At 30.5% G+C, this 14713-nt stretch overlaps 2 protein-coding genes across 2 annotated transcripts; both read right to left on the bottom strand.

Annotated features, from left to right (window-relative positions):
- On the bottom strand, positions 1–5020 carry LOC124923971 (squamosa promoter-binding-like protein 15). The gene is made up of 10 exons (XM_047463982.1): positions 4629–5020; positions 3813–4386; positions 2711–3389; positions 2554–2628; positions 2351–2458; positions 2153–2270; positions 1892–2027; positions 1664–1811; positions 768–1319; positions 1–702 (listed from the first exon to the last, which is right to left on the bottom strand). Exons 2-10 carry the CDS (start codon positions 4346–4348, stop codon positions 277–279), a joined length of 2778 nt encoding a protein of 925 aa, XP_047319938.1. The 5' UTR covers positions 4349–4386; positions 4629–5020; the 3' UTR covers positions 1–276.
- A 4278-nt stretch (positions 5021–9298) lies between these two features.
- On the bottom strand, positions 9299–13482 carry LOC124927851 (chlorophyll a-b binding protein 7, chloroplastic). The gene is made up of 6 exons (XM_047468338.1): positions 13267–13482; positions 12987–13153; positions 12462–12608; positions 12073–12205; positions 10685–10777; positions 9299–9762 (listed from the first exon to the last, which is right to left on the bottom strand). Exons 1-6 carry the CDS (start codon positions 13429–13431, stop codon positions 9460–9462), a joined length of 1008 nt encoding a protein of 335 aa, XP_047324294.1. The 5' UTR covers positions 13432–13482; the 3' UTR covers positions 9299–9459.
- Between the last annotated feature and the right edge of the window lie 1231 nt (positions 13483–14713).

The raw sequence follows: 14713 nt of genomic DNA, 5'->3' as shown, positions 1-14713 counted from the left end.
TACACAAGACAATACATTTAGTTATAAATTCATTCATTAAAAACATTTGTCAAATAGACACACAATTAAACTTGTTGTAAATATTAACTACAAAAGCAATTAATTAACCATCTAACTATTACAAGTAATTATAATAATTTACAGTGAAATAAACCCTCATTTTAAGATCTCATAAAATAAAAGGATTAGAAAATCATACATACATTAAAATACTATTCCATCTTCACTTCCTCCTATTGTAACATTCAAAAAACATTCTCGGTACCCTTTTCCGTTTCAAATATACCCGTAATTCAATCTCTCCCATTTAAACGGATTCACCCTTCCAATATCAGGGGCGCCTCGGTAAAACAGACACACGCAAGCACAAACAGCGGCAATCGCAAGCATCGAAAGGATATAAGGTCGGTGAATTGAACCGTGTGAAGAACCGGGTGCTTTGTATTTTGCAGCGCATTTCGAACATGACGATGGTACTACTGCTTGGTTTGGGTTGATTCGACGACGAAATTCGCGGTTTTGATTCGTAATGTGTTGAGGGTCTGATTCTGTTTCGATTGATAAAGAAACTTGGTTGTTGTTTCTGTCGATTTGCTTTTGAGAAACTAGGCTGTTGTATGAGTGGTTGTTCCTCATTGAGGCGTATGAACTTGGGGATTGCCCGGTATTGTCCAGAAGAGTGTTCCAATTTCGTAATCCAATCTGCAAGTGAAATCGAAATCAGATTGTTATATTTTTCAAATATTATAATTGATCGATAGAATTACCTCTTGTGGGTCGCTAGTTAGAGCATCAACAACTTCATCCAAACCGGGTAAACAAGCGGCCAAATGCAAAGGCGTAATGCCTCCAGGCCCGGCTTGATTAGGCGAGAATATGTAAACAGGCTCGCTGTTATTGTTCAGAACAGAATATCGAATAAGCAAGCGAACCATATCCTTATGCTTCATTTTCACTGCAGTATTCAGCAATTGAATCTCCGATAACATCTTTGAAGAAATTCTCAACTGTTCTTCATTGTTAAGAATTCTTTCTAGAATTATGTCCAATACGGTTTTAACCAACGAACAACAATTCCTTTCCACCGAGAAGATCAATAGAAATTTAAACCGACTGAGAGAAAAATCAGGCATGTCTTGACCAGAAGAACAGCGCTTTCTCTGAAATAGCCATCCAAGTTCATTAAGAAAATGTAGAACCCCCTTACGTCTAACTTCATTATACTCTTCGAATTCCGATTCAAGGGTCTGCAATTCCTCGGAGATGGCAGCATCAGCTATTATTATTGGAAAGCTGGTGCCTCTGAAGCCATTTTCAACCTGTTCATAAATTAACATCAAATTTATAAGATAATTTACAACTTTAATCACTTAGTTAATATGATCTTAGGCCTGTTCCATCTGTGGATTATTTGAAAAGTATTTTGAAATTAAACACAAATTACCCAAATTGAACAAGGTTAACCAAAATACCGCTTTCTTTTTGAGAAAAAATATGTTTTTGTTATATATATAAACCCCAAAATAACCCAATTTTCAATAATCTACGCCACCTAATAAAATTATTTGAAATAACCTATTGGTTATCCACATATAACCCAAGATCGAACAGGGCTTTAATTTATAAGATAAACTTCCTTTTGACAAAAAAAAAATATCCCTACCTCAATGAAACATCGACCAACAGCCTCAGAAGATTTCTCGTTGATTGTGAAATTAACTAAGCTTAGCTCATCTTGTCGAGTTTCATGGAAAGCTAATTCCCCAACTTCCTTTGATGAATACCCACCACCAGTATGAGTGTAGTGAATCCTGTACAGTTTACAAAAGAAAAATCGTCGGATCAGAAAAGAGATGCGGAAAGAAATAATTTTATTCAAGAAAAAACATACTTGGTCCCGGGAGTATTCAGGTTCTTTCCCTTCAACATAAGAGAACTCTCTTTGCCTCTGATAATAGCCAAAGGAGACACATATAATAACTCTGGGGAACGATGTGTTCTCCATGACTTGCAATGTCGAATTTTTCCTGTAAGGTAAAAAAAAAGTTTGTGTCATGGGATTATTTCGATCTTAAAGGAATTTAAATAACATTGTCCCTTTGCTTTAATTTCCTTTTCAAAAAGATACGGAATTCAAAATATTCCTACTAACCATCCTTGTACGATGCTAACTGGTTATCTGTCCGAATTAGGAATCTCCCGCTTCTCCAGAAGTCAGTGTCGGAATGATGAACTAAAGAACTCACACGAGGAACAAGATTTTCTTCTAGCTGCAAAGCAAACCGCGGTTATCATGAAAATCCAGTCAAATCAAAAAGAAGAAAATAAATATATATGTAAGCGATCATACCTGATCCCAAGCAGCAGACGACATTGATATGTAAATAGATAAAACTACACAACCAGGTCTTATATAACTCTCCATTTCAGAAGGGCTATGAGAAAGCCAATCGAAGATCTGATAAGAAAGTAAGAAAATAATAATATTATCATCTTTGTGATTGTTAGAGTTAGATAACTCGATGAAAATGGTTAATACTACTCAGAACTCACCTGTGTTCTTAAACCGCCAGGTAAATGACTAGGATCCTTATCAAATAGTTTGATAATTATTCTACCAGTACGATCCTACGGGTTGTTGAAAATAAACATAACATGAGTACACAATACATACATAATAGAAATGTTTTTTTTATGAAACTAGAATAACCTGTGAATCAGAACTCAAACTAGAAGGCGAATGATCAGATCCGGATGATGAAGGCTGCTCTGCTGCTTGATATGGAGGGCTATGGAACAGATCATTTTCAGCAGATTCAATCGACTCTCCAAAAAGGACAAAAGAGTTGTTCTTCATTTGACCTCTACTTCGTTCAACCTTAGGATTAGCTTCCTCCTGACTAGTTGTGATCCTTTCGTGCATTGGAAACAGTTTTTGAACAACAAGCGGAGAAGATGAAGGTGAGGATGACTCGTCCATGGGACTGCTGCTTTCGGAGGAGTAATGAACTCTGGACACAACTTTTGGTTGGATATTATTGCCTTCGGGTGATGAAAACACAGTAAGCAAATCCATGGTGGGATTCAATAACGCTTGATTCGGAACAATTCCAGTCGGTTTTGGCTGAAGGTCGACTGGCATTGGCACTGGCAATGGCAATGAGTTTATTTTATTAAGAATCTGAATGAGCTGGTCTTGGCTAGGTCCAGTTGTCGACAAACCAGCCCTTAGCAAGTTAACAATGTCCATATTTGCAGTAGCAGTAACAGCACTGTTTTCACTACGCCCAATATCTTCCGTTTGAGTTTTTCTTCTGCGCTTGTTATGGCCAGCAAGTCTACGTCTACAACTTCTTTTCCCCTCGTCAAATTCAGTAAGGGGATGGAATCTGTGCAGGAATTGAGTTAAGTATCCAACTATTAAAGTGGAAGACAATAAAAAATGTGAAATGGGAAAGACACATTCTTTTGGAAAGACCCTTCGACTTGAAGAGGGATCTATATTGAACTAAAGCCAGAGTTACGTGTCGAAGCAAAAAAATGATACTAACAAAAGATAAGGTGAGTAAATTCAAATTGGTTGAAGATGATTTATGTTCATTATGCATATGTGAAAGATAAAAACACATTTCATTGATTCGTTTACTTCTAATTTCTATTTTTTTGAAAATGATCCGGGTGTGAAGACTCGAACACATGACGTTATGGACATGAGTTCTTGTGCTCTGCTACTGCTAATTTGAGTAAAAGGAAGTTCATTTCTCTGAGAAAATTATGAAATGTTTCTAAAAAAAGGGAACTTGGAGAATTACTTGCTGCACTGCTGACAGAACCTCTGCAATTGTTTTCCAACCACAGTTTTACTTGATTTGCTATGAACCTCACAAACTTTATGTCTACGATGATAATCTTTAGCCTTTGATAGATCTTCTCTGCAATCGTCAACCTGACACATCGGATAGTTCCCGCCAGAAGGAGAACCGGCCCGGATCCTCTTCCCAGTCTTTTGAACAATTTCTTCAACACCTCCTCCTCCTACACCGCCCAACTTTAGACTCAAGCTTCCATCTACTTGATCAATAGAGCGGTTATTCAGACCTGTTTCATCAGATCCCAATTGTTTAGCAGAAAATCCAACACTGTCCCAATCCCAAGCACTGGCGTTCCATTGACCAACTGAATTCTGAAATCTAGTTGCTTGTTGCTGATGAGGTTGTGAACTAGTGCTTTGAATTGGAGGAAAAGAACGTTTCTTAGCTACTTGATGTGAAGGTCCGTCACGAAATCGGCCTGAAAGCTGTTGCTGGATAAATATAGGAGGAACAAATTGAGCGCCAAATTCATCCATCTCGAAAGTAAAATTCTCTTGTTTGTTCGTCAGACGACCTATAATTTCAAACGAAGAAGACAACAACTAATTATAATTTGATTTGACATTTTTCATAATAGTATCCAAAAAAAAGTCCTGATTAGAATACAAATACAATGAGTTGGATTTTAGGTTAAGAATATAAATGAAGAACAATCTAAAGCGGAAATCTCGGACTTCTCAAGTGTATCCAGCTATGAACAGAACAAAAAGGACAGAAAAAAAGCAAGAAAGAGAAAGTGAAAACGCGTTATAATACCTTGAGAGACGCGGTTAACAACTTTCCATCTATATCCACTTCTTCTTCTTCTTCTCAAATCGTCTCAAATCGTCTGTGTTTGACTACTCCAGATTCTTCAAATTCGAATAGTTTGAATTAGAAGAGACGGAATCGAATCTAATCTAATCTAACCTCTCGATCGATCTTCTTCTTCTTCTTCTTCAGATCTCCACCGTATGTGAAGCTTTTACAAAGATGGAAATCTGATTGTTTCAAATCAAACAAGTCAGTTCTCTGAATCGGAAATGATCAGATCAGTTTATCTGAAGGTCCACGCAGTTTCATCATCTTCTTCTTCCTTTTACTTTTCTACTTTTTCTTTCTCTCTCTAGAATCTGATGAAAACTGATGCTTTTTCTTCTTCGTAAATTCAATCAAACTATGGGGGTTAAAACTTTCATCCACTTATGAAGAATCGACGACCTTTCCAACTTTATCCTTTTTTTTTCTTTTTTTTTAATTCATTTGAAAACAAGCATTCACTTTTATTTGTTCTTTGTATTATATGAGTAAAATAATAATTCAATAATTAATAGTTCCAGCAGGATCTAGTATTTTAATGAATAAATATTTATCTTCAAACTTTCTTTTTTTAAGTATATATATTTTAAATAAAATATTTATATTATAGTCATTATTGTGTGAGAGTAGGTTAGGTTCTTAAGTAAATAAAAATATCTTAACTATTTAATAATGATTTTGGGCGTTGAAAAAAACAGTTATAAGAGCTTGTTATTTTCAAATATTTCACACTACTAACTCTATATTTCAATTTATAATTTTACTATATATATGTATAAAGCCACTTAAAATTTACAATAATCAAGTAATAATAGACCTATCTATTTTTTTTTTTACAATGGTTTGGTTTGGTTTGAATTATTAAAATAATTTAAAGAGGAAAAAAAATATTGAGATCTATGCAAAAATAAGATTTTTGTTGGTAGTGAGATATTTAAATAATTTATGAGTTATTTAAAAAGTTGTGATTGATGGTGATGGGGTGATTTTGATAAATTAAGTTTTAAAAAAATGTATAATATATAATGATAAAATTAAAATTAATTTTTTTTAATATTTGATTAATAATTTATATAATGTAATATAGGAAGTATTTAAATAATTCAGATTAATTGTATCAGTGTTTCTATATCTGAATATAAAAATATAATATACCTTATTTGATAGAAGATAGTTTATTTTTATGAATAAAAACATTAATCACAAAAGTTAAACTATATGATTATATTTATTAAATATGACAAATTGAATTGTTTGAAAATAGACATATAATTAAATTAGTTAATATATATAATTAAAATATATTTTAAAATATTATTTAATTTAAATTAAAATCCAATATGATATTAAAAAAATAGTCTTTAAATAAATTGATATTGTTTTTCAAACTCATATCAAGCTCCAATTTCAGCTATTAACTATTTTTTTTAAACTATGATCCTACTATATCTATTTTTATATATATTTTTTCTTTTTAAAGTCTTACTTTTTCAATAAAACTGTTTTCAAATGGTTAATTATTTTTGTAAATATATATGAAATATATTTTTACATATTAAAGGCATGTTTCAAATAAACTTGTTTTTTTATATAAAAATTATAAATAAATAATTATATGAACTAAAAGAAAAAGAAAATGAGCAGAAAGGACATGGTGGGGCGGTACAAAGTTGTCACCTCTCACCAACCGATAAGATTGTACGGAAGGTGCCACCAATTAATGACCATATTTCTAAAAAAATTACTTTTTCTTTTGTTCAAATAGTTTATCCAAATAAATAAGAAAAATAATTTATTAAAAATTAAACATATTAAATATATTTAAAAGTATAGTATTAAATTTATAATTAATAGAAAAATATCATTATTAGTCTATATAGTTTTGATATAATAAAAATCCATATTAGATATAAAGTGTTTGTTATATATTAGTTAATATTATGATAGATGGATTGATTTTATTGTACAATTCTGTTTTTTTTCATAAATACATCTTTCATTTTAATTATTTAAATAAGTTGTGTAATAAAATTGAAATGAGTTATTTCTTAATTAGTTTGATAATTGTTTAAATATTTAAACTTATTTCCTTAATAATTTTTATGTTGTTATGTTTTACATAAATTTTGAAACAAGTAATTAAACACAATCAAATACAAAAATACTAAGGCCTAACATAATAATTTCAAATAATATTTTATTAAACAAACACTTAAAAACAAAATTGGTCAATTAAACACTAAGTTGTTATAATAATTTTAGTGAATAAATAAAATCAAATTTATCTTTCGCTTTAATATATAATATGTATAATATATATTAATAAACAAGAACAATCCGTTGAAACAATTAAAGTATTGAATATTACAAATAAATAACCTTAACCCTTTAATGGACATAGGATCAACAAATTAAATCCAACCAAACCTGAAATTATTTTAACTTTAAACCTAACTGTTTTTTTTTTTTTTTTTGGTAGAACACTGGTTTGGCAAGTACATTCGATGTGTGAACCAAAGACTTAACATACTTCTTTATAATTCTCGATAACTATAAAAAGTTTGTTTTCATGCTTATAAAATAATGAGTACATAAATAAGAAAGAAAATGCAATAATTTTTAATTAAAATTTGAATTATCTAAATAATCGAAATAAAATGCCTAAAACTTAATGAAATGACGGATTGAACAAAATATTATCCATATTATTGTCATCTTATGAATTTGAATGGAATATTTGGCTTGAGCGGATAAATGCCAAATGTTAATGATAATGTAACCATTTCAACATTTTTTTTTTACTTTTATTTAGATATTTTTATTATTATAAAATGTTATCATCAAATGATAAAAATCATATTTAAAACCTTATAAGTTTGATTTTTTTTTTTAATATCTTAAGTTGACATGGGTAAGGTTGACTTTCAAAATTGCAAAAGAATTAATAAATTTTCAAAAATATTTTTAATTAAATTAATTTCAAAACTTAGGGTTAAAGTTTTACTTTTAATATTAAATTATCATTTCTTTTCACTATTTTGTTTTGTGTTTTTATTTATCTTTTTTCTCAATAATTCTGATTAAAACAAATTTGAGTTTTTCTGGGTATAATTTTTTATTTTTTTAAAACAAAAAATCACTCTTCGTCTAAGATAGGGTGTTCATGGATTGGTTGGTTGATTTTTTTTTAAAAGAATATGTATCTATAAAATAATTCGATTATACTAAATTCAATATTAATAATCAACACTTTATTCAAATAGATCGGTTGATCGAATATATGCTCGGTTAAACTGTTAATTCAGATAATTGTATATATTTCTTAAAATTAAAAATAAAAATTAACAATAAATTTATTAACATTTCTTAAGTTTATACATTAAACAATATATTTTTTATTTTTTTATTTTATTTTTTAAGAACATAAAACAAAATGAAATATAATATTATCAATCAATTATAAATAATTTATAAAGTATAAAACTACTTAGTTACTAATTATAAAAGTTATGTACATCTATTATTTATTATTATCATTATTTTGTTTTAAGCATAGCCACTTAACACGATTTATTGACTCACCATTCATGATTTTATTTCAAGTTAAGAAGTTTCATATGTATGTTCATCATCTCTCACAACAATATTTATTTTTTTATTTTTTATTTATTTTTTTTATTTATTTTTTTTTTAAAGTAAACTAGCATGTATCCCGCACGAGTAATAATATATAAAATCGTGAAAAAATATTACGGTAAAAATGTTTATGGGCGGGTTAACCCACAATACGACTCAAATATCCATTTACTCTCATATATATCCAAATTAACCACAGCTCTCAACCCCGCAATCCAGACACTTTAAAAATTAAGCATCATTATATATATATAGATTAGTTAGTTAAAAAGTTGAACTTATATTGTTAAAATGTCCCGCGTTCATCAAATTTGGTGTTGAATTTAAAATATAAAGTGTTATTAGCCTAGTTAGTTAAAATGTTGTACTTGTTTTTGCTAGGTTACAAGTTCGAACCATACCTATAGCATATTTAATTTTATTTTTAACCGTTTTAAGTTTATGGGCGGATCAACCTACAATCCGACCCAAGTATCCATTTACTCTCACATATATATCTAAATTAATCACAACTCTTGACCCGACATTCCGAACACTTTAAAAATTAAGCATCATTGTGTATATATATATATATAGATTTGTGTAACTTTCTAAACTTATTATCTCTCAACAATAATAAATAATTAATTATGTTAAAATAATTTGACTTAATTAGTTATCAATAAAAATATATTTACTTATTTTTATTAAATTTAAAATTTAAATATATTTTTTTCAATAATTATCTTAAACAAATATCAAATAATATTTTTAACAAAATTCTAAAAACTAAAACAAAAACCAAGATTAAACAATCTCTTAAAAGGAGAATAGTTCAAAGTAAATGTTTTGTCCGTATTATTTATCTTCCTTCTCATTTCTTTTATTTATTTATTTTGACTTTATGAGGACATTATTATTTTTTCTTTACCACTAAAATATGAAACTTGATAACTTAGAGTTTTGTTTGATCTTGATAATATATTTTAGTTTATAAGAAATCAAATTTAGAATCAAAATAACATATTTTCATAAACAAATAATTATTACAATTAATCAATGCTATACAAATATGATATCAATTATCAACTTCAAGTAACAAGCATGACTTTTAAACATTGTTTTTCAAATAAAGCTAAATACATCGGAGATCAACATTTTGCGTGAGACATATTTACATAAAGTTCAAAACCGAAAACAAATTATTATGAGTGGGATCTGCAACATGATCAAGAAGATTCTGAAGAGGACCTTTACCAGTTAGAGCTGCTTGAGCATAAAATCCTAACCATGCAACCATTGCTAATCGCCCGTTCTTAATCTCTTTGACCTTTAGCTCTTCAAAAGCAACCGGGTCTTGTGAGAGGTTCAATGGGTCGAATAGTGTGCCACCCGGGTAGTTTATGTCGCCGGGCAAGTAAATTCCTAGAGGTTCAAGAGCTTCAATACCACAATATCTTGCATATTCTGGTCCAACCTAAAATGTCAAAAATAAATTATAATACTTGTCAACTGAAAAAACTATATTTGTAAATGGTAGAAAGTTGGGTATGATGATCATAATCCAAAAAACTTATATTTGTTATGTTTGTCAAGAATCTAAATGATCTGTAAAATAATAATATGATATATCAAATGAATCAAGAACAGTCATTATAATATGGATCATGATTCAATCAAAACTAAAAAAATTGAATGCAAATATTTCAGATAAACAATACTTGTCAACTGAAAACCACGTCTCATAGATCATTTGATGTAGGCTTTTGGGATTTTATTCAGTTTTTTTTTTTTTATTATTTATAATTTATCTCTCTATCATATCACTATCATTTTAATCATCAAATCAATCATTTAATCAACTAAAAAATAAGAAAATAAAAAGGAAAGGAAAATTTACAATATTTTTAATGAGATGCTGAACAGATTCAGTTATCATTTTGTTCATTTTGTGTTTGGCAACATAGAAAATACACAAAAGTGGTCATTTTGATTTGAATTATGTTTGCAATGATTAATGGATATTTAAGATAAAAGGTAAAGATAAATGTAGGAATGGTAAGACTTAGACCAGTCTTTCGCTCATGGGATATCTGATCTTTAATGGAGGTATTGTGACATCGGCTGACCTGATTTTTTAGAAAAAGGTTGATAATTTGTGTAGTAGTGTTTTGTAACAGTTATGAACGATGAATGTTGTGGAATCTGGTTTCTCTCCCTTAGGCTTAAACCTTTCTCATCTCACCTCACCTCAAGTTCTTCCTTATATCTTCTATAATCTATGATGCTTAGATTTCTTATAGCTTAGACAAATGACTCTTTTACTTATAATAAAGTAATATGGAAATAGAAATAGCAAATTAGTTGGATTAATAGAGATGAGTTGATAGTTTTGGTACCATTAAAAGGACTTGACAGATGGCTATAATGATAACTCCCTGACTTCCAGCCAAGTGAAGCCCTGGGATACCGAGGTAATCCAGTGTCTCTCCCTGATTATTTATATACACAGAAGAACAAATCAAATCAGTGATGAAAACCTTGTATGCACATCTAATGTTGTTATAAAAAAGCTAAGATTTCTTATTCATTACCAAAAATCTAGAGGTCGGTGCTCTAAAATTAGTATAGAAGCAATTTGTCATAAATTCATTGTGGTCTGGCAATTGAGTTGTTCAATAAACAACTTCCAGGTTGTTCTAGTTCAGTTCCCATGACAATCTATAAATACAAACTTTAAGATTTTAAAGAAAAGTGTATATAAGCAGTCTGTGATTCCCCAAGCCTGGGAAAGTGATACTTATGGGAGCCGTGTTTGGATGACGAGAACTGAAATTAGAATTACAATTCCAATCTATAAGAATTGGTATTGAATTACAGTTCCATGTCTATGTTAGAAAAAGTCATAGTTTTAAGAGATTTTTTTCCTTTTTTTTTTCTCTCTTAAATGCTTATAAGCATATAACTAATTTTAAAATATAACCAAACACAACTTTTAATGAAATGTCTGAATAAGAATTGATGAATAGGAGGGGGGCTTGAGGAACATCTGTGGTGGGGTTGAATGTGTGATTAAGAATCGAAATTCTTAGCTAAGTGGAATTCAGAAATACTTTCTGTTTCTGTATCTGAATGTGGATCCAAATGAGAAACCGTTAATAAAATTTTGATTTTGTGTCTCACTAAGTTTTGTTTTCAAACGCGATCTCTTCTATAATCACATCCATATGAAATATTTGACATAAAAAAAGGTGTTTCCAAATGGGCTTTTTTCAAGGAATTGATGTTAATCATCTATTGGTATTTTTATGTGTTTTTTTCATACAAATTATGAATCAAACAATGTTCTCCTTCGTTAAGGATTTATCGAAATCAAACGAATCTTTGTAAAAAGATTTTCCAAATAGGTGGTTTACTTGGACTCTTTTCAGATTATGTTCATGCAAATTTAGTAAAAGAAGATAAACCGGTATTCTAACTCTCCTGATGTCACCTTTTTTTTCTTCTTCATGATGCATTGGTGAACTGATAGATGGGTTAACTATGATCAAGCCCTTGAATATTGGAGGAACAATTCAGATTATTAGATTTCTAATATAACTGTTTTTCCCACTATACATTAGGGATTTCTTTCATGGTTTCTTTTAGGAAGGCTGTTAAATCATGTAGGGATCATGTATCAATGAGCTAGAAGGTCCATAACTATGGGGTTTCTTCTGCTAATTGTTAAACAAATGTGGACATATGAAAAAAAAAAACACCAAAATAAGGTTTCAAAATTCCAAACCTGAAGCTTAGAATAGCCAACTCTCCACCAAACTGGTTCAACAAACTGAAAGGTTCCAAGCAGGTTTAATAGTTCTGGAATAAGTGCACCAAGTGCTCCAAGCATAGCCCAACGAGCGTGCAGTATCTCGAAACTGTAGAAAGCGCACATAGGTAAAATACTTAAGGCGGAAAACAATTGAAATGCTTCCTTCTAACTGTGAGATTTTTAATTATTCAAAAAAAATAACCATACAGATTATCAGCACAGCTCATCCACTTAACCTAAATTGATTTGCCTCATTATCCGTCATTATAAAAAGTCTTTGTTTGGAAAAACATATGTGAGAAGGTTCTTCTCGAGACTTTAAACCAACTATGGAGAAAAATGAAATGGTTTGGAATGCATACTTGAAATACTTTTTAAATGCCACGGGATCCTTGCCCAAACCTGCCAAATCAAAGCCATAATCTCCGGGGATATCTCCAGTAAGATACGTAGGATATTCGTATGAGATTGGGCCAAGCCAACGAGGTCGGTCCTCACCATACCATATGCTACATAGAAAAATGCATTTTAGATCCAAATTCAGTTCAATTGCTGAACTAAGAAAAAACATATATCTAAAACTCAACAATGTCAAAATGACTAAAAGTGAAACCCTAAGAGATGAGGGTAACAAACCAAAAATACCACACAAGAATCGATATATCTTGAATAGTTCAGTGATGAATGTCAAGAATTTGAGAAATACTGGTAACATGAAAATCGTCTAAAAGTTAACCTAAATTATACAATGGAGAATACCTAGACTGTCTTACTTTCCCAATACCAATTCCAAAGTACTAAAACCATCATCATATATTGATACATAAGATAATCAATTGTGAACTGAAATACTAAAAACCTAAGATCTCTTACCAGGCATTGTTTACCTCTTCTCTCTTGCCTTCGCCGCAAGTGCCTTGAGCTTGGAAGAATTCTGTACATCAGACTTCTTTCTCTCCATCATTCTCTTCTGAAGATACTCTCCGAGAGGGCTATTTGCTATGGCTTTCACGGCGGTGAAAGGAATCGCGGAGAATACTAAAACTCCGGCAAGCTTCGAATTCCATAAAAAGAAAAAACGAATACGATTATCAGAAAATTAGTCTTCTCTTTCTGTAGAGGAGAGATGAAAACAACTGGCCATGATAAATGAAGGTATATACAGACCTCTTGCCATGAAGCTCTGCATCCTGAGTACGAGATCCTGCGACCTAGTCTGATGTAACAGTTTGAAGAATTATTCGTCGGAGCTATTCTTGCTTGCAGACTGCTGGCGAGGAAAGATGATGAACTTGACGAAATCGAACATGGCTGATGAAGTAGAGAAGACATTGATGATGGAGAATTTGGTGATTTTGAGATTTGTTAGTTTGCCTTAATTTAATCAAAGAGAGTAGGGGAGTAATGAAAAATAAATCACAAGTTTTTAAGTGAAGTAGCATAATGTCCAACTTTGCAAATATAAATAAAATTCAAAAGAGAAAATACACATTTTTCTATATCGTCTCATCATATTTTCGTTTTTATCGCATTCATCGTCTTTTCGTCGATAATATCTATAGTCGGAACATAAAAGACTTCAATGGTTGAGACGATCTAATGGTCGTCTTACTCCTCTAATTCAATGTTGTTTTTGTTATTCTTCAAAAAAAAAAAAAAAAGAAACATGATAACAAGTTTGATAAGGAAACATTTATTTAACTTTTTTTTCCCATTAGTTCACTGATTTACCCTCATTTTTCGGTCAAAAAATGGTAGTCTTTTTGGTGTTACAACTTTTCTGGCGACTATACTAGGAGTAGTCGATGCTTAACTTGAAATAAAATTTTGGCCATTTTTAAAAATAATGTTTTGCACCTTCAATTAAAAAAAATAAAAAGTAATAAATAGAGGCAAAAAATTGTACACTACTCAATTTTGCCTTTCTACTGTCTACGTGCATTTGGTTCTAATTTTGGGCACATCACCTTTTGTTTTGAGATAGTACATGATATGCGGTGTGCGACTAATAAAAGAAAAAATAGCTTCCCTCATGGTTGAGATTTTGAAATCACTACACAGTGCTCATCCAGACTTTCGTCCTGATTGCTAAAAACAATAACATATGTGTATCGATTCTATCAGATATACTGGGTACCTATAAAACAAAAAATATATAATGATACTTAAAGTGGATGAAACATTGAAATCACCACTCGATGTTATTTAGACTCACGTCTTGATGTGCCTAAAAAATAACACGAGTGTACCGATTCTATCAAATAGTACCCTAAATACAAGAAGAGTTTTCTCAAGTCGAGAATGAAGAAGAATCTCTCAAATATTTTTTATAAAGGAGTGAGACGAAATTTAAAGCACGTGGCGCAATGTTGAAAGCTTGGTTTAAGACGTCAGAAATGATGTTTGGGCAATAAAATTCCCTTTAATATATATATATATATATATATTCCAAATAATCGCGAGAACACTATTCAATTGCATTATTAATGACCTTCGTGTCGAACGAAAATATAAGGAAAATTGGCCTCCTTTTGAGACGGTCCAAAAATGACACTCGAAGTGAGACTCCGAACATGTTTTTAAATCTGTGATTCGTTCTAAAAAAAGAGAAGGA

The sequence above is a fragment of the Impatiens glandulifera genome, chromosome 2, assembly GCF_907164915.1.
Source record: "Impatiens glandulifera chromosome 2, dImpGla2.1, whole genome shotgun sequence".
NCBI classification, from domain to species: Eukaryota; Viridiplantae; Streptophyta; class Magnoliopsida; order Ericales; family Balsaminaceae; genus Impatiens; species Impatiens glandulifera.
Note: the sequence above shows the minus strand (reverse complement) of the source record. Positions and strands in the feature narration are given on the sequence as shown.